The following is a 27671-nucleotide window of genomic DNA, read 5'->3' as shown; positions in this document are numbered from 1 at the left end:
GAGAAGAAGCAAAGCCAGGAAGAAGGGATCAAGCTGTGTTCATGAGAAGAGCGGACAGGCTCACAAGGACCTTTCACCGAACACACAGAGTTGAGTATTTACTCTATTACCTCATGCTACCTTTAGTTCTCCCATGAAGGCAAGTGCCATATTTTATACTGCTCTTACAACCTATCCAGAGCAGTGGATAAGGTTGTATCCACTTTTTCCATCCTCTCTAATTACTTGGAATAAATGACTTATTTCACCAGTTTCCCACTTTCTAGTGAGTTAGGGGTGCAAACTCAATATAATTAAATGTCAATATGAACCCAAAATTTGGGAGATTTAGCAATTCCCTGATTAAGCGGCAGTTACTAGAAAATTATGGGTTTAAAGTACAGCACCCATATAAGGCTAACCCAAGAACACATTGCATTAATGGTAACAGTAAACTGTAATAGCTGTACTTGAAAAATCAGAACCAACTCAAAGTAATATTATATACTGATAATACATATTCCCCAATCTTTTCATAAATTCCAGTTACCTGTGTGTGCAAAAGCCTAGCAGACACTTCACAACATGGACTGCAGGCACACCAATTTCTTGCTAGAATACTGATGCTGTTTCTATTAATTTATAGAGTAGTTAGTAAGTAGTGTTTTGTATTCAGTAAAAACAAAAAATGGCAGACGTCATATGGTTTACCCTTAAGAACCAAAGAAAGGTCTGACATTTTGTAATCAGTTCGGAGCCCATAAGCAGTCCTCTAATACAACCTACCTTTGGAAATCAGTGCTCCACAATCCTAAGCGTGGGGCTTAGGCATTTAAACACTGTTATCAGAGTAAAACAAAAGCAGAGTGAACATCTTAGGCTCCAGAGAATAGGATAAGGTAAAGTTCTACTTCTTAGATCTGTTAACCACTTTTATAGCATCACATACCTCCTTCTCACTGACTCTTACAACAACCCTGTAGAGAAGCACCTCTCTGGATCTGGATCTGAACAAGGTCAGGTGGCCAAGACAACCAGGACCAGCGCTCAAGTTGTACCACACCAAGGTCAGTGCTCTTGCCACTATGAGTTACCAATGTCAAGGTTTTGGTGGGGGGGGACACGACTTTCTGAATCAGCTGAGGGAGCTTATCACACACACACTTGCATTGCTTAACTACAAAGTCTAGTCCAAAAAGATTTCTCAGTCTCCCTTTCTGTCTTTCCTCCTTTCTCTCACTCTAATTATCACACTTATTATTCAGATAAACATCTATATTCCACTTGGATATTCTAGGTCTTCTGCATTTCCATATGAATTTTAATTCTACCAAAAAAAGAAACAAACAGTTAAACCTGGTATTGCATCAATATGAAAAGAATAGTACCTTAATAAAACTGATTTAATAACAGACATGGGTTATTACTATTTATTTAGGTCTTCTTTAATTTCCTTTGGCAGTGTTTTATAATATTCAGTGTACATATCTTATTAATAAGTGTCATTTTTTGGCTGGTATTGTAATTATCCTTTTTTTATTTCCACTTTCCAATTCTTGGCTAATATATATAGATATGGTTTTTGGATCCTGACCTTATATCCCAAAACCTTGTTAAATTCACTTATTAGTTCTAATAGTTGGTTTTTGGTATCCTTAGATTTTCTTTGCAAATAATCGTGTCATTTGCTGAATTTTATCAGATGTTTTTCAGTATCATATGCTTTTTCTCCTTTACTTTCTTAATATTGCATTCCTGAGGCTAACCCCAATTTGGTCATGATGTATTAAGTTTTTTATGTTATGAGGATTATTGAGCTGTAACTTTGTTTTCTTTTGGGGAGGTAGGTAATGTCTATCAGGTTTTAGAATCAGGGTCCTGCTGGCTACAGAAAGAAACTCGGAAGCTTTCCTTCCTCCTCTTATTTTCTCAGAGTTTGTATAATTGCCATTATCTCTTCCTTAAATATTTGATAGAATTCACCCACTGGTGCAACCATCTGGGTCTAAAGTTTTCTTTTTGGGAAAACTTTTGATAATATATAACTAGTTATATTTCCCTTTTCATCTTGTTCTCAGTGTTGGTAGGCTACATTTTTCAAGGAATGTGTCCATTTCATCTACGGTGTCGTTTATGGGTATAAAGATGTTCAACTGCATTCCCTTATTTTAACAGGTAACCTCATCTTTCATTGCTGATTTTGGTAATCTGTTCTTCTAGATCAGTCAACCTGAGAGTTTACTGACTTTGTTTATCCTTCAAAGCTGTGGCTTTGATGCCTTTCTCTGTCTTTTCTGTCTCATTGATGTTTCTTATATTTTCTTTCTTTCACTTCCTTTGTTCTTTTCTATATTCTTAGGGTAGAATTTTATGTCATTGACATTAGATCTCCTTGTCTTATATGAGCATTGAAGGCTATAAATTTCCTTCTGAGCACTGCTTTAACTGTTGTAAAGAATTTGGCCTTGCTCAAAGAAAGCTCTAGCTTTGTCCCCAGCTCCTGGAAGATAACCTCTAAAATCTTGAAATTTCTCAAGAGACAGGAGTGTCCTTGTTAATTCTGGTGGGCCCTGCAGATCATAGAGCTTATGCTAATAAGGTGGCTCACAGTGGACATATCCCTTAAACAGGGTGATTCCTCCCACAACCCTTGAATCAATTAACTGGATTACCACTAGGTAATGCTTCCTTAGTAGATACAAACCTGGTACTTGGTAGTCATCCACTAAGATTCTTCTTTGTACCATTTTTAGACAGCAGGAGGCTATTTTAAATGCAGAGCAGTCCAAACAAACATCCATAGTATTGGCTTGGCCAAACAGTTCATTCGGGTTTTTCTGTACCATCTTATAGAAAAGCCTGAACGAACTGTTTGGCCAACCCAATAGTACTAAACAATAAAAAAGAACATGTACTGCATTGCCACCTATAAATGAAATACTTAAAACACTCTGTACTGAGTGTTGAACAGAAAGCTGTTTAGGTTAGGTAACATTATTTGTGTAGAATTTTAAATTCTCTGATTAATCAGTTTGATGTGATTTTAAAATGTTACAGCCTTAGGTAACTTTTTTAAGTAAGGCCTTCTCCAATATTGTATGTCCTCATGCTCAACAACCTACCTTGAGTTCTTTAAACCAAAGAGGATTAAGATATGAAATGCATACTTCACCTCAGGCTTGAGAATCATAAGAATGGAGAAGAAAAAGATTAATTTTTTAAGATACTGAAATGCCAGTTATACATTTGGTACATAGAACTCAAAAGATTTGATATCTTTAATACTAATGATTTAGTAACTATGCACGTAGGATTTACTTTGTCCTTGATGAGAAAACACCTAGTCCCAATCTAACTGTTATGCCTGCCTGTTGAGTACACAAGGATTCTTTTGTGGCCTGTCAATTAAATAATCGTAGATCTACTGCAGATCAAACTTCCCATTCTAAAGTAAGACCTTTAAAATTCCCATTACACTGTAAGAATTATCTTTTAGGACTATAGTTTTTTTAAACTATATTACATACAGTTGCAACTTATTTTGGGGGAAGGGAGACAACGTAGAAGAACTTGAGCTCACCTGCTCTCACCAAAATCACAACAAACTGCTGAACAACAATAAACACTGGAACCTACCGAAAAAGATCTTCTTCATTCAAAGGCAAAGAAGAAGCCACAAAGAGATGGTAGGAGGGGCACTTTCACCATATAATCAAATCCCATACTCACCAGTTGGGAGACCCACAAACTGAAAAATAATTATATATGGCAGAGGTTCTCCCAAACCTCTGGGAGGGAATGTAAACTGGTATAGCCACTGTGGAAAACAGTAAGGAGAGTTCTCAAAAAACTAAAAATAGAGCTACCATATGATCCAACAATCCCACTCCTGGGCATAATATATCTGGAGAAAACCATACTTCAAAAAGATACATGTACCCCAATGTTCATTGCAGCACTATTTACAATAGCCAGGACATGGAAGCAACCTAAATCTCCATCGACAGAGGAATGGATAAAGAAGATGTGGCACCTATATACAATGGAATATTACTCAGCCATTAAAAAGAATGAAACAACGCCATTTGCAGCAACGTGGATGGACCTAGAGATGATCATACTAAGTGAAGTAAGCCAGACAGAGAAAGATAAATATATGATATCACTTATATGTGGATTCTCAAAAAAGGGTACAAGCTCACTTATCTACAAAATAGAGAGTTATAGATAGACAGATGTAGAAAACAAACTTGGGGGTAAGGGGGGAGGAATAAATTGGGAGATTGACATAGACACACTACTGTATATAAAATAGATCACTAACAAGGGCCTACTGTATAGCACAGGGAACTCTACTCAATATTCTGTAATGGCCTATATGGGAAAGAATCTAAAAACGAGTGGATATATGTATGTATAACTGATTCACTTTGCTGTACACCTGAAACTAACACAAAATCCAATAAAAATTAAAAACAAAAGTCATGGGGATCAGAAACCAAAAGTCTACAACAGATAAACACACAAAAGAGAAAAAGCAATCCACATGGAACATTCTCCAGGATTGATCACATGCTGGCCACAAAGTGAGCCTCAGTAAATTTAAGAAAATTGAAATGAGAGCAGCATCTTTTCCAAACACAACAAACACTATGAGATTAGAAATCAACTACAAGAAAAAAACTGCAAAAAACACAAACATGTGGAGGCTAAACAGCATGGTACCAAACAACCAATGGATCACTGAAGAAATCACAAAATGCCTAGGGACAAATGAAAAAATAAGCACGACGATCTAAAACATGGACACAGCAAAAGCAGTTCTAAGAGAGAAGTTTATAGCAATACAATCTGACCTCAGGAAACAAGAAACATCTCAAACAACCTAACCTTACACCTAAATTAACTTGGAAGAGAAAAGAAAAAAATAGAAAAGATCAATGAAACTGAAAGCTGGTTCTTGGAAAAGATAAGCAAAATTCATAAACCTTTAGCCAGACTCATCAAGATAAAGAGGGAGAGGGCTCAAATCGATCAAACTAGAAATGAAAAAGGAGAAGTTACAATGGACACCACAGAAATACAAAGCATCCTAAGAGACTACTACAAGCAACTCTATGCCAAAAAAAATGGACATCCTAGAAGAAATGGACACATTCTTAGGTACAATCTCCTAAGACTGAAGAAACAGAAAATATGAACAGACCAATCACAAGCACTGAAATTGAAACTGTGATTAAAAATCTTCCAACAAACAAAAGCCCAGGACCACAGGGCTTCACAGGCGAATTCTATCAAACATTTAGAGAAGAGCTAACACCCATCCTTCTCAAGCTCTTGCAAAATATACCAGAGGGAGGAACACTCCCAAACTCAATCGACAAGGCCACCATCACCCTGGTACCAGAACCAGAGAAAGATGTCACAAAGAAAGAAAACTACAGGCCAATATCACTGATGAACATAGATGCAAAAATCCTCAACAAAATACTAGCAAACAGAATCCAACAGCACGTTAAAATTTGTATGGAGACACAAAAGACCCCGAATAACCAAAGCAATCCTGAGAAAGAAAAACGGAGCTGGAAGAATCAGGCTCCCTGACTTCAGTCTATACTACAAAGCTACAGTAATCAAGACAGTCTGGTAGTGGCACAAAAACAGAAATATAGATCAATGGAACAGAACAGAAAGCCCAGAGAAACTCACACACCTATGGTCACCTAATCTATGACAAAGGAGACAAGAATATACAGTGGAGGAAAGACAGTCTCTTCAATAAGTGGTGCTGGGAAAACTGGACAGCTACATGTAAAAGAATGAAATTAGAACATTCTCTAACACCATACAGAAAAAGAAACTCAAAACAGATCAAAGACCTAAATGTAAGACCAGATACTACAAAACTCTTAGAAGAAAAACACAGGCAAAACACTCTTTGGCATAAATGGCAGCAATATATTTTTGGATCCACCTCCCAGAGTAATGAAAATAAAAACAAACAAACAAAAAAAACCCCAATGGAATCAAATTCAACTTAAAAGCATTTGCACAGCAAAGGAAACCATGAACAAAACAAAAAAACCCCATAATGGGAGAAAATACTTGCAAACAATGCGATCAACAAGGGATTAGTCTTCAAAATATACAAACAGCTCATGCAGCTCGATATCAAAAAACAAACAACCCAATCATAAAATGGGCAGAAGACCTAAATAGACATTTCTCCAAAGAAGACATACAGATGGCCAAGAGGCACAGGAAAAGATGCTCAATATCACTGATTATTAGAGAAATGCAAGTCAAAACTACAATGAGATATCACCTCACACCAGTCAGAATGGCCATCATGAAAAAGTCTACAAACAGTAAATGCTGGAGAGGATGTGGAGAAAAGGAACCCCCCTACACTGTTGGTGGGAATGTCAAGTGGTACAACCACTGCGGAGAACAGTAGGAGGGTCCTTTCAAAACTAAAAACAGAACTACCATATGTTCCAGCAATCCCACTCCTGGGCATACATCTGGAGAAAACCATACTTTGAAAACGTACATGCCCCCCAATGTTCATCGCAGCACTATTTACAGTAGGCAAGACATGGAAGCAACGTAAATGCCCATAGACAGAGGAATGGATAAAGAAGGTATGGAAGATGTGGCGCATACATACACACACACAACCACACACAATGGAATATTACTCAGCCATAAAAAAGAATGAAACAATCCCATTTGCAGCAACATGCATGGACCCAGAGATTATCATAATACTAAATGAAGTAAGTCGGACAGAAAAAGACATACCATACGGTATCACTTACATGTGGAATCTAAAAAAATGATATAAATGAACTTATTCAGAAAATAGAAACAGACTCAGACTTCAAAAACTTAGTTACCAATGGGGAAAGACAGTGGGGGAGGAATAAATTAGTAGCTTGGGATTAACATATACATGACTATATATAAAATAGATACTCAACAACGACCTACTTATAGCACAGGGAACTCAATCGTCTGTAATAACCTACATGGGAGAAGAATCTGAAAAAAGAATGGGTATATGTATATTATAACAGAACCAAATTCACTGTACACCTGAAACTAACATAACAGTGTAAATCAAGTATACAAAATAACAATTTTTTTCAAGTTATTTTTTAAGAAATAAATTGTATATCGTATTTTAGTTACCTTTGACCTCCAGGAGTTATTTTTAGTACTTTTTAGAAATTAAGGTTTGGGGACATTTCATTATTGCCACAGTAACATCAATAGGGTAACTTTTAAAATGCTATCTTTAATGGAAATTTCTTCAGCTTTTTAGGTGAACTGCCAAGGAATTTTCATATTCATTTCTATGACGTCTGTGACATTTCCCTACTTACCTTTTTTAGGTGGCTTGGGTGGTACAACTGGACCAGGTTCTATGTTGTCATAAAAATTATTCATAGCTTTTGGATCAAAGTTACCTATAAAGAAAATAAAATCAGCAGGCATTTAGGACTCTTTCTCCTGTTACTTGAATTTTTTGTTGAGGAAAATATGGAAACAAAACATGTAAAAAGGGGGAACTGTTTTTCCAGGGTTTCAAAACATTATACTATCCTACGCTTCTCCCACTGAAATTGTTTTACCATTTTGAGAAAATACCCACGCAAACTACCACTTCAGTGTCTTTCTACAATGTATCACCTAAAGGAACATTTTTCTAACTATAAAGCTCATCTCTTTACACAGGATTAAGTACGTGGCGCACATAGGGAGGTAAATGAAGAAGAGAAATGAAAGGATGACTTAACTGTTTTCTCTGTTTGTTTTGATTTTAATGAACAAAACCATGAGAAAGCTCAAGTTTATGTCTTTCATGTTAACCTTAAAATTTTATCCATATAAATTCAAGTATGGAAGAAGCTAAACATAAATTTACAAAGATTAATCAAGTTGTTATGATATCAGCAGCTCAAGGATTCCTATCTTCAAGAAAAGGAGAATCTTAAATGTTGCCTACAGACTTATCAATACTAAAAGATGATATGCTGCCAATTTCAGAATAACAGAACAATCTCACCTCTCTCAAAATGTTCACTCCCTGATACAGTGTCTGTTTCAGCCCCCTCTCCTGACATGACTCCGGCAAGGTCAGTTTTGATCCAGTGCCAACTTTGGGTCCTACCTTCACATCTGTGAACCCATCATTGCAATCTGCCAGTTCTGCATAATTCCAGTTAAGCTTTGAAACTGTATACATGTTTATTTACAGAGGATGATATGTGGTACTGATAGTTCAAATATATTGGATCTCTTGACTTCTAGACCTAATTTTCTCCCCCCAGCAAAAGTTTTCCTCACCAAAACCAACAATGAAGCTGCTTTTCATCAACTCACGCACTGATCTGTATCTAATCTAAATGCCCTGCCCCCCAAAATGTCTAGATTCCTTCTCTGGCTTAAAAATTTAGGCTGAAAACTCAGTATACAATTTTTCCACAGGATGGAGGAGTAGAATTTAGTATAAAATGGATCTATTTGGACCCCTTATGAAGGGAGATTTAGAACTGCTTAAGCACCAAAAAGAGCTCTTTGTTGCCCAACAGAGACCAAAAACACAGGTCTTCGTTTATAAAACCTCAATAACGAACAGTTTTCCTTGCAGGTACTATACACAAATGCTTTTAATCCATTTAGAGATGCTATTTTTAAATAATTTTCTGAAAATAATTCCTATGATGGCTCATGAAAGCCACAATGCTATTTCATTTATTAATTAGATCTTTTTATGCTTTAAGATGCTGCATATGTATTTCTTCAATTACTTAACTTACAGCTGATGATCTAATTTCTAGATCCCATAAGGCTTACTTAAAAATATCCTAACCAAATGTTTCAGTGTTTCTTGTTTAGCTTCAAAGAACACATTAAGCAAAAAAATTGATGCAACCTCCTAATATGGTAGCAATAGTTTGTCTAACCCCCACACAGTAGTTCTTTCACTGCTTAAAGCTACTAGGCTGTAGAGTCCCCTAGGCTTCTGAAAATAACTTCAAGGGTACCCAACCAGATTGCTCAACTTTCACATGGAAATGTGCTTCTGTCTATTGTTCACAGAGTTTCGTATCCTTTTGGTTCCCCCGCTTCTACTGTATAATCTTGCCTTAAAATGGCAACGGGGTACTTTAAAATACAGTAGAAGCTCTCTTAGCTGCCATAATTAAGAACAGTAAGTGGCGGTGGGGGAGGGGTGGCTGACTAAATAAAACGGAATTCTTAAATAAATAATAAAGTTGGCATGTAATTTTTCTTGTTATTATTATTTTTTTGGCTGCATTGGGTCGGTTGCTACGTGCAAGCTTTTTTTCTAGTTGCGGCGAGCGGGGGCTACTCTTCCTTGCAGTGTGTGGGCTTCTCATCGTGGTGGCTTCTTTTGTTGCGGAGCACGGGCTCTAGGCACGGGCCTCAGTAGTTGTGGCTCGCGTGTTCTAGAGCGCAGGCTCAGTAGTTGTGGCGCACAGGCTTAGTTGCTCCGTGGCATGTGGGATCTTCCCGGACCAGGGCTCGAACCCGTGTCCCCTGCATTGGCAGGCGGATTCTTATCCACTGTGCCACCAGGGAAGCCCAGGCCAACTTTAACGTAACAAAACATATAAACACAGCAGTATTTTAATGTTGGACCAAGACCTTTTCTTTACGTATCTGTTGACCAAACTTCTATATTGTCTTTCTTAAATTAACTACACCCATCATGATGATCTAAAGTGGGGGTGGGCAAACTTTTTCTGTAAAGGGCCAGATAATAAAAGTTTTAGGCTTTGTGGGCCTGTAATACAGTTGTAAGCCCTCAACTGCTGTTGAAACACAAAAGCAGCCCCAGACAATATGCAGACAAATGGGTCTGGCTATGTTCCACTAAAACTATTTACAGAAACAGAGAGCAGGCTAGTTTGCTGCACCCTGATGTGTAAATCCCTGTTTTGATTTTAGAATGGAGCAAAAAAGATACGTTAAGAACATTTAATTTGAGAATAGAATCCTCTTAGATTTTTGATTTTCCTCTAACCCTTTTCAGTTGTTTTCACCCGTATCTAATTCACAGTCCCTATATATTTCTTTTTTAAGTGTTTGCCTTTGAGTCTTTAAAAAGCAGTTGCCTATGGCTTTTATAGAAAGAGCAGCTTCTCCTGCATTCATGTCAGTTTTGAAAACATTATGCCAGTTACAATACTTCTGTAATTTAAACGGGTTTAAAAACAGGCACAACTGACTCTTGGTAAGCAGACAATTCAGCTGATGCGAGCAACAGCACGGAGACATGCCAGAATGCAGCCTCCTGGCTGTGTGTTTTACAGAGGAAAATGAAGAATATCTCTAACCTGGCGAGTAGGGTAAATCAAAGTTAATTAAGAGAGCTTCTACTGTAGTACGCTTCTATAAGAGAGCCAAAAAAAACCCCCCAAAACAAAGTATCTAAGATAGAGTTGAATGTTTTCGTTTAACAGATAACATAAAAAACCGCATATGGAACTTATTTTTGAAGTGAGAAATCTGATGTTCTGATTTGGGATCCCTATTTTTACAGGTATCTTAGATGACTATCACATAATATAAATCTACTAAGTTTTAGAATTAAACCCCAGCAATTTATAAAATATTCACAGTAAATGACTAAAAGAGGATAAATACAGAGTAACAACATAAAACAGTCTAAATGGTAAGAACTTAATGATGAAGTTGCCAAAGTAATACTATTTTTTGATCACCCAAATCTCATTTATGACCATGGAGTGAGGGATCTCTACCAGGACTGTGATCTTTTAAGAGAGGGTTTTTATCCATTATATCTGTAAAACCAAAATGATTGCTACTTAAGCAGCTTAAAACACCACACTATTACTTATGGTTTACCAAATAATCAAGTCTATACCTCTAGATTGAAGGAGGTCAACTTCTTTCAGTGTACAGTCAACATTTATCTGGAGTTGTCTGTTCATGCTTCTCAATCTTGTCATTTCCTCAGGCTAGTAAGAAAGGACCCAAAATAGCAATTGTGGGAAAGTCATTATCAAGCCCAACATTTAAGAACTGCTATTCACGTTAATCGTTCTGATTGGTTATTACCAAGAAAATGGCCCTAATCCATTAGAGGGCATGTTTAAGAAGTCCTGTATGTTTTTCAAGGAATAAAGTGGTGACATCAGTATGGCCACATATGAACAAAATCTGCATATAATGTGGCGGGGCTGTAATACTACACTATGTTCTCTCATACAAATACTACCATATTTTAATCACAAAGCACTGAGAATATTTTATTTCTATGTCTTCATGGTAAGGGAAACTAAGAATCAACCTTTTAAACAAGCAACGTCCACGATTTTAGTCTCATCAAGGCTGGTAAAAATTACAACAGTACTAATCTTAATTAATGCTTATTGATTGTCAGGCACTATGTTCACCAGAATTCTCTCATTCTTTCCTCAAAACAATCTTCCCAGGTAAGTACTGATATCACCCCCAATTTATACATGAGAAAGCACCAGAATTCTCTCATTCTTTCCTCAAAACAATCTTCCCAGGTAAGTACTGATATCACCCCCAATTTATACATGAGAAAGCTGAGGCACAAAGAAGTTATATAATTTCCCCAAGGTTATAAGAAACATAATTGATAAAGCCAGGATTTATATAGAGGTCTTCCATATAAACTTATACAGAAATCTTTTTGTCTTTTTTTCTAGATCAAAGGAAGCTATTAATCTAGTACATGAAAATTTCAGAAACAAATGGATTCCATTCTTCCTCCAACTCTGTTTCCTTCTGCCTTGACCTTTCCAGCCCAGCCTACTCCCTAGGTCTTTCAGGGGCATACATGAGACTCTGAAATGTGAAGAGAACCCTATTTTTCAGTTAAATAAAGCTTTTTGGAAGCCGCTACTTCCCTCGAGATTTTGAATTTCCTTACTATTTACATATATGTACAGTAAAAAATAGAGTTTAGACTCCAGAGGCATGGGTACTGAATCTTTCAGCCCAGCACAGCTATTAACCCAGTTACTCAGGTGATTTCAACTACATGAAGTAAAAGATAAATATCTGCTATGATAGGAAGACAATAAAATCCTATTCTGTTAAAAACATGTTGTTTTGCTAAAAACTAAATACAAAGGTGAAGAAAAATAAGCAAAATGGGTTATCTTAATTACCAAGAATGCAAGATATTATGTTGTTAGGACATATTATCAGAATAACTGGGAATGCCCATTAAATTCGCAGGTGTCAAAAGTTTTTTAAATGATATAACAGGCAGAATATAATACGAGCTACAATCCCTTAGAACGCTAGGGGAACAAAAAAGTCATTGAGACATATTTATTAGGGACTGCTTTTCTTTTCTCCTTCCTAGGGGCAAACCATGTGATGTTAACATGCAAAATGCTTACACCTTGTAATTAAGTATTAAAAGTTTAAAACATATCTGAGCATTTATATTAAAGATAAAGCACTTGGTCAAGGGTTTCAAAGAGTGATGCTGTCTTCCTAGGAATATGTGAAAGAACCTATTCTTTTCTTTGTAGAATCACTGGGAAAGTCAAGTACCTAAAGGAGCAAATCCTTCCTATGTATTTGCGGCGGGAAGGGAATGTTTCAGCCACAGCAGTCCTGAACAATGAAGCTCTGTAACTAAGTATGGAAATATTATAATACACTTTATACTCAAGAGGCTACTATACATGTGCTTATAACAACAAAAAAGCTCTCGTCAACATGCTCATTTCCAAAGACAGTAGAACCACTGGAACTCACTAAAACTAAGAGTTTATCTGTAAGATTCCTATGTCCATCTTCATAGCTTCTGACTGAGGGGAAAAAAGCTGTTTCTGAAACATTACTACCATTTGTCCAAAAGTATACTGTATTTTCGTGGGGGAGGGGGTTTCAAGATTGGTTGTGTGTAATTTAGACTTGTTTGTAAAGTACCAGGATGTTTTATATCTGACATTTCCAAGTAAAAAATTCTAAGCTTTTTTCCAAAAGGTGGCAGAAATACCTTGAGTCACCTGTTCCATCAGTTTAAGAAGTTGTCTCAAAGAGACCAAGGTCAAAGACCACTAATGTTCTTTCATGGTTTGGCCCCAATTACGCATCTGGGATTGTGGGTTGGTCCCAAAACCCAATTAATCAGGACAAGATGAATGAAGGGGAAAAACTTGTGGCAGGGAGTAATTGGAAGCTCTCTGATTATTAAAATCTTATTTTTCCTTCAAGGTATAACTTAAATTTCCCCCTTCTCCAGGAAAGTGTCCCATCTTTGAACCCTACTAGCAAAAACTAACATTTCTATCTCAGAACTCTGAAAGTACTTAATATCACTACCATTTAGTTGGCCAGCACTTCTGATTTACTGTCTTACATTATCTTTCCCCTCTCTCTCTCTCTCTCTCTCTTACACACACACACACGTACAGGTTCACAGACAGATATACGTATGTCTTTTCACATACAGATGCTGTTAAGAGATGACATCTCCCACAGCATTTAATACAATGCTTTGCAAACAGGAGACTGAGAAAAATGATGGCCATTATGCATCCTTCATTTCTGCCCTCCTTGGAAAGGTTATTTCACTGCTCCTCTAATCATCTGCAACTGCACATATAGCTGGCCACAAACCTGCATTTCAGTTTCATGAGGCACACAGGTTTCTAACCAATTTTTTTTATACACTACTTGGTAAGAAATTAGTTTGAAACGTAAAGGAGGCAATATGTGCTTAGCAGCAAAAAAGTTAATTCTCTTGTATAATCCTACACGAGTGGGACAATGATAGTGATACCCATTTATTGAGCACCCACTTCATGCCAGGCAGTTTACATATACTGCCTCTTTATCTTGACAATAATATTAAAATCTAACTCTTATAATTCCCTTTTATAGATAGGGAAAATCAGATACAGAGAAGTTAGACAGAACCAGTGAGTAAGGAGTTATTCTGGCTCCAGAGCCTATGTAGGCACCCTTTCAACTACATCATGGGGCCATGAATGAGCCTCTATGAACAAAAAGGGAATTATGACTAAATGCTTTATTTCTTAAATAATATATACCCTTATGTTAAACATGTTCCTAAAGTTAAAAGGAAATTTTTTCAAAATATTTCAGATTTGTGTTATGTATATATATACCTAAAGCAGATTTCTCCAGTATCTTGTAAACAACATTTATTTTGTAAGAATACTGTCTGTTGGGCATTGTATAAATTGTTGAATGTATATTATCTTAATTAATTCTAACAAAAATCCCATCAGATGGGTACTCCCCAGAAAACAAGCATAAAGGAAGTTGCTTATCCAAGGATATATGAGTGACCCAGAAGGAGCAGAAAGAAGTAGGATTCAAATTCACACCTGCATTGAGAGCCCAGATCTTAACCACCATGTATAACTGTTCTTCAGCCATGCATTCCTATTAGTCTTCTATTTTACTCTGGGCCTGGCAGTGGAAACACATGGGAATCACACACTCAAATTTCTCACCTCTCAGATATTATCACCCACATGAGCCACTAATCTCTGAAGCTGGGTGATGGCTACACGGGAGTTCACTATACTACTCTGCTTATTTTATGTATGTTTGAAATTCTCTGTAACAAAAAGTTAAAAATAAATTATAGCGTAGGGCAGCAGTTTGACTAACTTCCCTCTTTTTCTAAAGAAGTCTCATCAATAAAAGCTCTCGTGTAAAATCTGTTTTTTTTTAAAGCACTGATCTATGCTACGTTAGACAATTCTCTACTTCCAACAACAACAAAGAAATCAATAGGGCTTTAGCAGGGATTATCATACAGCAAGAAGTTGCTAAACAAAGTTTATATGGTTATTTTAGAGAAATGACTTCTATGCGAAGAAAATTTGTTTATACTCTACAAGTACCTAAAGGACTCCAAAGTGCCCACCCACCACTGGTGGATTCCCATTTAGGTTATGTTCTTCAATATCTCCCCCAATCAGAGGATATAATTAAGATTTTGAGTGGGGAAAAAAATGAGGCACAGATGTGATCTACATTAGTATCATCTTTCAGTTAAAGATAGCTTTGTAATTTTCCATGTGTCTTAAGTAATTAAAACCCTTCCTTCTCACTTCTGATATTGACTATACTTAGGTATTTAGTCAATATTAGAAAAAATTTCATTACATTATTAAATATGCCTTTTTCTCAATAGTTAACTTCTCAGAAACTTCCATTGGTTCCCCATTACCAGCAGAATACAGTTCAAACACCTCCACTATTCCACCTACGCATATTAACCTGTTAAGACACCAGAAATCTCAGCTTGAGGGAACTGTAAAGACTCCTTAAAGTCTATCTTGACTTCAAGCCTTCATTACCTCATGCTGTTTTTCCCTTCTAAAATGCCTTCCCCTTTCCTCTGTGCCTACATAGCAATACTGTACTGTTTAGTATTTTTAGGTTACGCTATAATACTGATTTTCATACAGTTATTAAAGGAAAAAGGTGAGTTCTAATAACCTTATGAAAATCAGATGAAAGCTATAGACCTGCTTCCCATATAAACACACATATGAAACTCTGCATATAATTTCAGGGACTCACGGATCTCCTTTGAAGCCACGAACTTCAGTTAAAAACTTCTCTATGAGGGCATAGCTGCAGACATCCTGTCTGCAAGAGGCCTGACATATACACTAACTTCTCTAAACTTGTGCACTCTGAGAAAGAGATTATCCTTTTAAAGAGATGGTAAGAACATGAGGAATGGCTCCATGAAAAAGTAGAGATTAAGCTGAGCCCTGAAGAACAGACAGCATTTATACACAGCTTCAGAAGACCACTCCAGCAGGAGCATAATGTGAGAGAGCAAAGTGTATTGAGTATACATGGATAAACTAGCTGATGTATGAGTTCTCTCATTAGCCATGAGCAGACACAGCACTTACCATACTGTATTACAGTTATCTACTGATGGGTCTATTTCTCCCACTAGCAGGTATACACACTAAGCTCCTAGCATAGGACCACATTCATAAACTGTAAAAAAAAAAATGCTTGTTGAACGAATGAATGTTGAAAGACGAAATGACAGGTTGGATCACAGAAAGCTTGTGATGTCACAGGATTTTAGGACACCTGTTTCAAATTTTTCGGAATTTTTAAAGAACTTTAGAACTCACAAATATTAACCAACATGTTAAAAATATATTACCGAATCTTTTCATGAGAGCAGTTCCTGTTAGGACCGCTGTTAATACTATTATCTTAGTTTCTACAATTATTTACACTAACAAAATTGCTCTGCTTTAAAATATTCTATAGCCAACACTTTCCCAAAATGCATATTCATCTTGATCTAACTCATGTGCATTAATGTACTTAGAAAAATAACTTTTAAATGTTTGAAAAATATATATACAGTATGCTTAAAAGAATAAATGAGTACATGAGAACAATATAAAATATTTGGTCAAGGTGTACTTTTCATTTCTATTTGGACAGAAAGCAATTTATAGTGAATAAGATGCTTCACCTTGATTATAACTGTCAGTATTTGAAAATAGTGATGAGTCTATGGCATTCACACGAGAAAAAAAAATAAAGCATCAAATTATTTTGATGAGAACAGAAGGCAGAAGTCCTTCGTCCATTGTTTAAAAAACAGAAACAAAACCAAAACCGTACCAGGAACAGAACCTAAAAGAAAAACAAACAGCCTGGACAGCCAACATGTCCACCTTCCTATCCATGCATCCTAATAGATCGTACTTACCGTTGGGATCGCAGTGGTGCAGCTGACCCTTCTGAGCCGTCTCTGCATCAGGTCATGCTCCATACTGTTAACTTCAGCCTTCAATTGCTCTAGCTCCTCTTTCTCAAGTTTCAACTGCTTTGCTAACCTCTCCATCCTTGCTCGCTGATGTAACAGCAAGGCTATAGCATTACAGATAAAGTCATTGCAGAAAGTAACATTGAACAAGTGACTGGGAAATTTCTATATGCATTGCTAATGTATGAAATACCTGTAAAGAAGCCTGTCATTCAACTTCAGGTGACATTTACTCTCATGTCTTTCTAATGCTATTCTGCCTTCAAATCTGCTTTAACTCTTGTTAACTTCTGCCAAAATGACACCATCTATACATTCCTCTTGTTCTATTGTCCTTCATTTCCCCAAGATTCTCTTTAACTATACCTGTGTGCGTTTTAAACACGCTCAAAACCAGGCATATTGAATTACAATCATAATTACTTCCCTTCTTATACACTGAAAGAATACTAAATTATCACATATCTTGGAACAAACTTTTAAAATACTCTATTCTCCTTATATTTACTTAGGTCCACTGTGAACTAATCCAATAATGTTCTTCATGACCAATCCCACTTCTTATAAATATATATTACTTATAAATATTACACCCTTCAGGCCATCCTCTTAGAAAATATTCAAATTTTTCACCTTGATAAACTTTAGTCCACCCTCTATGAATCTTTTTTTCCCACTCTGTAGTTTGTATTTTTTTTTTTTTTTTTTTTTTTTTTTTTTTTTTTTTGCTGTACGCGGGCCTCTCACTGCTGTGGCCTCTCCCGTTGCGGAGCACAGGCTCCGGACACACAGGCTCCGCGGCCATGGCTCGCGGGCCCAGCCGCTCCGCGGCATGTGGGATCTTCCGGGATAGGGGCACGAACCCGTGTCCCCTGCATCGGCAGGCGGACTCTCAACCACTGCGCCACCAGGGAAGCCCTGTAGTTTGTATTTTTGACAGTATTGATTTCACTTGTCTATATTTTTCTCCCAGTGAATGTTCTTCCTAAAAAAGAAGTCTTTTAGAGGTCACTATTATCATGCCTATATTTTTATATTTTAAAGCAAAGTCTGTAGATGATTCTGAAGCACTAACCCTACTCTTAATAGCAATGCTAGTGCCCAATATTTAATAAATACTAAATATTTAATTAAAATTAAACAACTAATATAAATTATTTTAAATAGGAGACTGCCACCTCACCACAAAGATTAAATTTCAAAAAAAGGGTAAAATTACCTTGTGTATAGGCATAGTCATCTGATCCAGAACTAGAACTTCTCTGATATTTATGGCTTCCCTTTTCTCCCCCAGAGCCCGGTATCACTGAAATGGGCTGAATAGGCTCTGGGGCTGCAGAACGTTCTTCTTGGTCCACTAAATTTAAAAGATTTTCAGTTGTTGCTCGGCCTACAGTAATTTTAAAAACTGTAGTTGGGTTTGGTATCATCCGAGGAGATGGTGATGGAGCGCAAGAAGGTCCAGTTGGCTGTGTATATGTAATATACACAGGATTGACACTAAATGGAGGTTTTGGTTGACTGGATATCCCTCTTGAAGGAGAACTTGAAGGTGGCGTGGTGGCTGTATACAATGAGTGCTGATTCCGTGGAGATGGCTGATTACTGATAGGTGAAGGACTCCTATTAATTGCTGTCCCAGATCTCTGAGAGGGTTCGACTGTAATTTCTATTTTCTTCATGGATCCTTTGGGTAAGCTAGATGGTGTATATGGGAGATAGGCTACTGAATGACTTCCCTGTTTCTGATAGCTAGGAGGTCCTTGTTGATATGGATGGGGTGGAGTAGTTGAAGGACTAGGTGGCATAAAGACATGGGAACTAGGGTGGCCCAACTGGGATGGTTGTACTTGATGCTGTGGAGAGCTGAAGGGTGAAGGACATTGAGAAGGTGGTGGTGAATGGTAAGCAGGTTGAGGGATCTGCTGTTGTTTGGGAGAATACTGAGAAGGTTGATAGTTCTGTTGGTGCGGATAAACAGGTAAAGGACGCTGGCTATAATGAGGCACTGGGCCCTGTGGTGAGGACTGCCATGGTGTACTCTGAGGAGTTTGTCTTCCTGATGAACTCTGAGATGTCTGTCTAATATAGATAGAACCAGGAGACCCATAAAGATTGCTTGGAATTTGTGGAAGAATTTGTAAAGCTCTTGGTACAGTCTGTCCAGAAGGGAGGTTCTGGGATACTGTAACAGTAATTGGATTTGTACTATACCGAGGTATGTGCATGTATGAAGGAGGTGGCGGTGGCGGTGGTGAAGGCCCTTGCATAGCAGATGGATTCATTCCTGTTTGAATAGAAGATGGCTGTTGAGGCGGCTGTGAAGGAGGAGTAGCTGCACTTCTGTTCTGTTCATTCATAAAAAATGGATTGTAGTTGGGAGTAGCAGCGACAACAGCTGGAGCTGAGTGGGGTTCCTGAACTAAACATATCAGCTGTTTGCCTGCTGCATGCTGTGGATCAATATGTCCATCACTTGAGCTATGTACCAGTGTTCGACCACCGTTAAGTTGCACTCCATCTCCTGGGTGGTAGCTACTAGGAGAATGAATACCCAGGTTAATATGCAAAAGGCGATTTCTATTCATCCTGTTGTCATCTGGACTGTGGTATTCCATATATAAGTATTTGCTACTCTCCTGGGAAAGCGCTCGGCAACAGGCTTCAAGATTGTTGTTGTTCTAGGGGGAAGAAATGGTAAAAATAACATTGGCAAAATGGACAAATCCTAATAGTGGGAAGTCAAGCTTTGCCACAGAATTATGTAAATATAATTGTCACAGAATGAGCAGAGAACAGTATTTTAAACACAAAAAGCTTTATGGTCATCGACCCTGAAAAGGAGATCCCAAACAATCCATATTATTTTACAGACATTTAGCTCACATAACTAGTACTACCGCTACTGCTACTGCTACAGAAATGTAAAGTACCTACTAATGAACATTGTGACTCAACCCCAACTTTTCTGACTCCAAATCCAGGACTCATCTTACACTTGTTGCATCTCAACAAATTAAAATGCTGGGCTAATCTTGGATTCACCACACTTGCTGTAATATATAAGTATAAGTAATATCCATCATTAATATTTAAATTGATAAACATGAAAATAACCATACATTAGTTTTCAAAAGGTAATGAAACCCCAAACAGAAAAAAGTTATAATAAAATTCCTAAAGACTCAAAACAACAAAAATTCTAAAGCAACCTTTACTTTTCATTTAACCAAAGTTAACCCTATCTAACTTCAACTGTCTGTTTCATTATGAAAGATTAAGTTAAAAAAAGATATCAGTATAAAAACAAATCCGCTTTTTTTTTTTTTTTGCAGTACGCAGGCCTCTCTCGTTGTGGAGCACAGGCTCCGGACGCACAGGCTCAGCGGCCATGGCTCACGGGCCCAGCCGCTCCGCGGCATGTGGGATCCTCCTGGACCGGGGCACGAACCCGTGTCCCCTGCATCGGCAGGCGGACTCTCAACCACTGCGCCACCAGGGAAGCCCTCAAGTACTTTTTAAAATACTTTCTGAGCCAAGGAAAAAAGTAATTGTTGAAATATAAGAAAACAATTAAGTTTGGGCTTTTTCTTATCCTGCTTGAAACCATGCTGATCAAGGGAAGGAAGATAGATATTAAGGGAGAAGACAGATATTGCTAGACACTAAGCAAATTTGGAGCCAAAGGATTCAAATTGACTGCCAACAAGATAATGTCACTGACAGATATCTGAAGGGGAAAAAAAAAAGATTATTAGCTCCTTCAAGTTTTTTAATAAACCTATGGATTGAAAGGAGAACAAAAACTAGAGTTTTATTTGAAACCTAAGCAGTAACAGACACTTCACTATTTGACATTTTTATTAATTATCCTAAAATTTCATGTTTTCTACATTGAATTAGGTTGCCTAATTAGTACTGCCACAAAAAAGATACAAATTTAAATGATGCAAAGTTGGAGTTGTCAGCCTATTCAAATGTATGTCTACAGTGACAAGCTGAGTACATTTTCTCAGGAAGAAAAATTTAAAGCCACAAATACAAGATATTTAGTATCTTTACGGAAGTATTTAAAAAATACCACCACAATAGATTCAAATGTCATATCTGACCTGCTAAATGTCTTAAAAAGAAAAAAAAAAGGATAAAAAATTTATCAAATGGTAAATATGAAGAATAAAGAAATAAAAATTGTTTAGCTGGATAAAGAGGTCAGCAGTTTTAAGAAGACATATGTGAACACTCATGAAAGGACTGAGCCAATAAAGCATCATACCCCTAAAAAGTGGTCCTAAACTGGGGGATGATAACCTAGAGAGAGGCTTTAATGCTTGTGTATTAAATGCAAACTACTGGACAGGGAGGGAGGGATAAATTAAGAGTTTGGGATAAAATAGATAAACAAGGACCTACTGTATAGCACAGGGAACTATACTGTATTCAAAATCTTGTAATAACCTATAATGGAAAAGAATCTGAAAAAGAATGGGTATATGTCTACATATAACTGAATCACTTTGCTGTACACCTGAAACTAACACAACATTGTAAATCAACTATACTTCAATTAAAAGGAAAAAAAGGCAAACTACTGAGTCTTATATATTTTAATGCAAACAGAGAAACTTTCCAGAGCCAGCAGGTGGTAAGTGTCCATACTGATAAACAATATTAATCCCAAAGGAACAAAAAACTGAAAGACTTAGGACAATGTAAGTTATCAACAAATGGTCACTGAGTTGAATTTAAAGTTCCATTCTTTCAATTTAGTAAAACAAAGACAATAAGCCTTGGAAAAAATAAAGGGCTAAATAAAATTAAATTAAAAAAACAAGGTGGGGCCCTAGAATAAGTTAGGAAGGTAACTGCTAGGAAGTTGGTTTAAACTAGGAGGGTTTCACTCCAGTGGGAAGTACCTTTGCTCTACCAGAGACCAAAATGTGGCTAAAGAGTGGAAATTCAGACTGGAAATGTTATGTTAGAAAAAATAAAGACAAGCTATAACACAAAAATGAGACCTAGTAGAAGGGCTTGCAAACAAAGGAAGCACCTCTGTTACCACCACTGATCTGTGAGTCTCTATTTGCAATTAACCTCAACTATATATAGGTTTACATTATATCCTGAGCAGCTCACACTGTAAGGGAGAGCTTGCGTATTATGCAGTAACATAGAGATTGAACTGATTGTGTAAGAAGTCCAGTGGGCAGGATAGAAATACTGCTCCCAAAAGTCAACCAACTAGGCAAATGCTGTAACCCAAAACACACTGCGATTCTGTGAAGGATGATGCAAAACTCAACAGGGGAAGTGTTAGGCCTGTTTCTCTGTGGCCCCTTGAGTGGGAAGACACGTTCTATCAGAGATGAAAGATTTATTTCAATAGAAGACAACAAGACAAAAGTAATGTGATTAAACTAAAGAAAGTAACCTTCCACTTAAAATTAGATATTAGTTAAGCATTTACTAACTAGAAAAACAGTAAGAAAGGGAGGGAACTTTCTAAAAACTTTTTAAAATAGGCTAAAAAAGTATATAGTTTAAGAAGTTATAATGATAAATTTGACATTCAAAATTCAATTCTAAGGATTTGGGGACTGATGACACAACCCCCAAAACTTAAGAAGTGAAATGCATGAAGAATCTTTCTTTTTGCTACATGCCTTTATTCTTTTCTCTAAATCACTGGTTCTCAATGGGGGAGATTGTGCCTCCCATGGAACATGGAGATTTTGTCTCCCATCGAGACATTTTTGGTTGTCACAACTGCAGGAATACTAATGGCATTTAGTGGGTGGAAGCCAGGGATGCTACTAAACATCCTACAATGCACAAGGCAGACCCCTACAACAAACAATATATCCAGCCCAGAATGTCGACAGTGCCAAGGTTGAGAAATCCTGCTCTAAATGTTCCCCCAACATAAACAAGAAAACTTAACTAAGTTCTAGTCACTACAACACAAAGTCACCTCTAATAAGGAAAACTGTAACTTTAACATCACTATCATTGGTGGGTAATCTACCTGTAACATGCACTGAGACACCACACCCTCCGGAATCTCAGGGAAACGTTGTCGGAGGTCATGGAGAACCTGCATATCAAGCTGTGGACTGTTCTGCGCCATGCCAGAGCAAATGGTGTCAAGCTTCTCTTATGAAATGGATGCTAATCGGTCTTCCAGTAGTAATGATCTTCCAATACTGCAGTCATTTTCTATTAAAAGAAATTAAAGTATGGTTAAATTTAATTACATATTTCACTTTATTCAAATAGAAACCATCAATACATTAAAATGAGCAATCTAAAATAAATATACCAAATTCTAAAGTTGGAAAATGGACAAATTCTACTTAGCCAAAGACTTTTCTGATGTAATATATAGCTAATCACTGGTTTAAAAACAACAACAGAATTCCCAAACCTTCAGTTCCATTTTAATGCTTCAGAAATGAAAAAAGCAGCAGCTAGATTAAACATACAGCGTATTATTATTTGGCAACCATATTTTCCTGAGTCTTGAGAAATCCTGCTTATGTATAATCACCATGTTTTCCTAAGGGTTATCACATCACTCCTCTGAAGCGGGATAATCATTTTGATGTCTGAAGTAATAAAATCAGGCAACAGGAATTGATAATAACACCACAAACCACACATGTCCTGTATGCCTTACAATTCTCCCTGTACTTTGAAGCCAAAAGGCTTGAATCTGAAGTCTGAGTAAAGCAAACCCAATGTCTAAATAAAACTACTGGGCAAACAACAATGGAAATGCAGAATCCTTTGTTTTCAAAGATGATGCTGGTGGTCCATCAGTAGCCAGACTTGCCTAGCTAAGGTTTCACCCAGTTCTGGTGCAACTGGCACAGGTGCAAAGATGCCAGGATTTGGGGGCACAGTTGAGTATAGGCAAGTGACCCCCAATCTCACTGGTATTAGTCAAGTTAAGCACCCATGTAAATAAAGGCAGCTAGTGAAGTAATAATGAAATCATAAATCAAGTGGCACCCTCAAGGATCAATTAACTGACCCATTTTTTAATCTATCGCTCCCATTTTTATAAGGGGAAAAATGTACAGTGTATACCATACAACCTCATAATATTTCTGCTGTATCACTCATGAGATGGTAAAATATTTTTAAGACTGAGAAGTAAACACCTGCATCTTCATAAGATGCACAGAAATGATGATTTTAAGATGAAGTCTAAACCACACACAATAAGGGAGGGTCATCCCACACCAAATCCGTTTCTTGCAAACAGGCCCTGAAACTTTAAATAATACCATTACCTGGGGCAATGTACAGAACTACAGAGAATTTTTTTTTCCCCCTGATACGCGGGCCTCTCTCACTGTTGTGGCCTCTCCCGTTGCGGAGCACAGGCTCCGGATGCGCAGGCTCAGCGGCCATGGCTCACGGGCCCAGCCGCTCCACGGCATGTGGGATCCTCCCGGACCGGGGCACGAACCCGTGTCCCCTGCATCAGCAGGTGGACTCTCAACCGCTGCGCCACCAGAGAAGCCCCGAGAATATTTTAAAACCTTAAAATGCTGCAGGAAAATACTGAATTACTTTTGCTGCTTTATAATTAAGTATATAATTGAAAAATAAATACCATGTAATCTCAAATTTGACTTTCATTATAAGCAGGGGATCTCATTTTGCATGCAATCTCTTGACTTTTACTGGGCATCGAGCTCTCTCTTTTCTTCCTTCTAAGCCAAGACTGTCAAGAGTAATTACACTCTTTGTGTCTGTCTACAAGGTGGCAACAAAGCCCCTATGGATAAGACTCTGCCTAACCACAGGTATAAATAACTATTAGGGACTGCTTTAATGACTTCCAACATCAACATGGAGGATATCTAGTGAGTCTAAAGAAAAATCAAAATATGGGAAAAGAATAAAGATAACTTCCAATATGCACATATATATAGGCTTTCTGGCCTCCGTATACAATTCTGCTCCCTGCAATGCATTCCTTAGTCTGCTCTAATCAGGCTCAAATCACTGTTCCACTGAAATACTCTCTTCATCATCTCTCTGCTGCTAAATTCAGAGGATTTATCTTCTGGTTCCTATGCCCCTTGACCTTTGCAGCATCTGACACTACTGATCATTCCTTCCTTTTTTCAGCCTCTATGACATCACACTAGCCTGGTTTCTTCCCACCTCTCTTGTCACATTAACGCTTGCCTGGTTTGGGCCCTAAACCGCCTCCTCTTCTCATTCTACATCCTTGTGCCCAGTGATGATGTCCACTACTAAGGTTTCAAAAACATTTAAAGGCTGCTGATTCCCAAATTGCTATTAAGCACCATGCATGCTCTCTCTTAAGATTCCAGACACATAGAGTCTACTGCCTACACACAGCACCATCTGGATAAACCCAAAGACATTAGTCAATATGTACAAAAAGGAACTCCTTACCACAATCCTTCCCCAAACGCTGTGTTCTCTCTATGAATGTTACAACTATTCACTCAGTTAACAAAACTAGACACCAGAGCATGCTCCTTGACTTCCCATTCTTGCACAACCAACTTAACAAGAATCTTAAATCAAATGGGTGATGGTGTACACCCTGGTTCTGCCATTTAGTGGCATCTAGGAAAGATACTCAACTTTTAAGCCTGTGAAGCTTCATATTTAAAATGGAAATAATTGTAGGGTTGTAGTAGAATTTAAAAGGCAAACAGTAGTAAGTCAGGAAGCATTAGTTACTATTATTCAGGGCATGTCTGAATATTGTTCTCATCAACATTATACCAGCAACTTCCTGCTGCTCTTCCCACCTCAGGTCTTGCCTTCCCCCACATCACAGCCAGAGTATCTGTTTTCTAATCTCAACCAAACAGAGCTATGTGTGATCCTGTGCATGGGTGTCCCACACTGCCTCCTCTCAGGGCATTAGTCCCTGATCATCCATCTGCCTGAGATACTTTTCTATCTTCCTCCCTCCCACTGCTTCTCTGAGCCATACTGATACCGTACATGTCAGTATTGGTGGCACCTCCTCTAAGAAGGCTTCCACTCACAGTCACCACCACCACCCCCAACTTAGTCCGGCTGCTGTAACTCTCCTCCACCTACTCTGGGCTAAAGGACCCTCCACTATGCTTCCACAGCAGGCTGTGCTTATCCTCACAGGAGCACCAAACACACTATACTGGAGCCACCTGTGTATCTGAAGGTCTCACATGTGGAACTGTAGCTCCACCTAGAATGTGTTATGCCAGAGAGTGGGGACATACTCAAAGAATGATGGGAGCTTGTTCCAAGGACCTGAAAGTCAGCTTGAAGAGGCTCCCACTGACCAAATCTGTGACAATTTGAGCACCAAAACAATTAAGGGCAGTAATGAATTATAGGCCTGTAGAAAAGCGGAACCCATGAGTCCTTAGCCCGATAAGAAATAGTTAAATACACACACACACACACACACAAATAAAGGCGAAGGGAGGGCTTTTGCTTAGTGGAATCCAACTGGTAAATGTGTGCAGGAAGTGCTGGAGCTGGAAAAATCATCATTTTGCAGCCATCACAGTACAGACTACTTCAATAAAGAATCATCAATGGATGCTAAATCTAGGGGGAAATTTGGATGAAGTTAGGCTATATTAATGGTCTTAAAAGTGTCTCCTCAGAGAACTGCTTATTAGCTGCAAGGGAAAATTTAACTATATAGTGGATAAGTCAAACAACATCTTGGATAATCAAAATTAACATCACCAATGAGGGACAGATGGACAGCGCACACCTCCAGATGTGATACTGTGAGAAGAATATATCACTTTATAATATTCCATTTAGGAACATGTAATCTGAAACTATTCATGAAAAAATAGACAAAACCAAAATGAGAAATGGTCTATTAAAAATAAAAAGCAGGGAGTGGGAAGGTGAAAATGTCATCTTAAAAAAATGCCAATGTCATAAAAGACAAAGGCTAGAAAAATCAAAGATTAAAGGAGAAATACTAGAACCATGACAACTGAATCTAATGACTGATCTCAGACTGGATCCTATACTAAATGGAGAAAATGTTATAAAAGAAATGAATGGATCAATTGACAGAATTGAAATGTGGATGGTACATTAGGAAAAGTATTCTACCAATGTTAAATTTATTGAATTTAATAAATTTACTGACTTGGTAATTGTGCTGTGGTTATATACGAGAATATCCCTATTTTTAGGAATTAGGCAATGAAGTATTTAGGAGTAAAGAGCAACTTTACTTTCAAATGGTTCAGGAAAAAAATCAAATATATGTATATACGTGCATATATACAAACATGCATGCACACACATGTGCATAGAGAGAGGGAGCAAGTTACAAAAGCACAAAGGGAAAGGACTTACAACAAGATGGAAGAGTAGGAAGGCCCTGAGCTCACCTCCTCTCATGGGCACACCAAAATTACAACTATTTACAGAGCAACTATTGATAAGAAAGTCAGGAATCTACCAGAAAAGATCTACAACTAAAGATACAAAGAAAGGGGGCTTCCCTGGTGGGGCAGTGGTTGAGAATCTGCCTGCCAATGCAGGGGACACAGGTTCGAGCCCTGGTCCAGGAAGATCCCACATGCTGTGGAGCAACTAGGCCCGCGAGCCACAACTACTGAGCCTGCGCGTCTGGAGCCTGCGCTCCGCAACAAGAGAGGCCACGATAGTGAGAGGCCCACACACCGTGATGAAGAGTGGCCACCACTTGCCACAACTAGAGAAAGCCCTCACACAGAAAGGAAGACCCAACACAGCAAGCAAGCAATAAATAAATAAATAAATAAATAAAATTTTGGAAAAAAAGATACAAAGAAAGAACCACAACAAGATGAGT

At 37.8% G+C, this 27671-nt stretch overlaps 1 protein-coding gene and 1 long non-coding RNA gene across 3 annotated transcripts in view; one reads left to right on the top strand and one right to left on the bottom strand.

Annotated features, from left to right (window-relative positions):
• TAB3 (TGF-beta activated kinase 1 (MAP3K7) binding protein 3) overlaps positions 1–27671 on the bottom strand; it is a 108206-nt gene that overhangs the window by 7284 nt on the left and 73251 nt on the right. For both annotated transcript variants that reach the window (XM_081222363.1, XM_081222362.1), the window contains 5 exons: positions 22845–23035; positions 18039–19500; positions 16763–16923; positions 10901–10994; positions 7368–7451 (listed from right to left, as the gene is read on the bottom strand). In XM_081222363.1, coding sequence (XP_081078489.1) covers positions 7368–7451; positions 10901–10994; positions 16763–16923; positions 18039–19500; positions 22845–22946 — 1903 coding nt within the window. In that variant the 5' untranslated portion in view covers positions 22947–23035. The remainder of the gene's footprint in view (positions 1–7367; positions 7452–10900; positions 10995–16762; positions 16924–18038; positions 19501–22844; positions 23036–27671) is intronic.
• Positions 8–2076, top strand: LOC308608969. Its single transcript, XR_014014258.1, has 3 exons — positions 8–89; positions 965–1046; positions 2058–2076. It is a non-coding gene; the product is annotated as an uncharacterized lncRNA (long non-coding RNA).

This window comes from Mesoplodon bidens (genome assembly GCF_964165515.1).
Source record: "Mesoplodon bidens genome assembly, chromosome: X".
NCBI classification, from domain to species: domain Eukaryota; kingdom Metazoa; phylum Chordata; class Mammalia; order Artiodactyla; family Ziphiidae; genus Mesoplodon; species Mesoplodon bidens.
The sequence above is the reverse complement of the archived record's forward strand: the minus strand, read 5'-3'. Positions and strand labels throughout refer to the sequence as shown.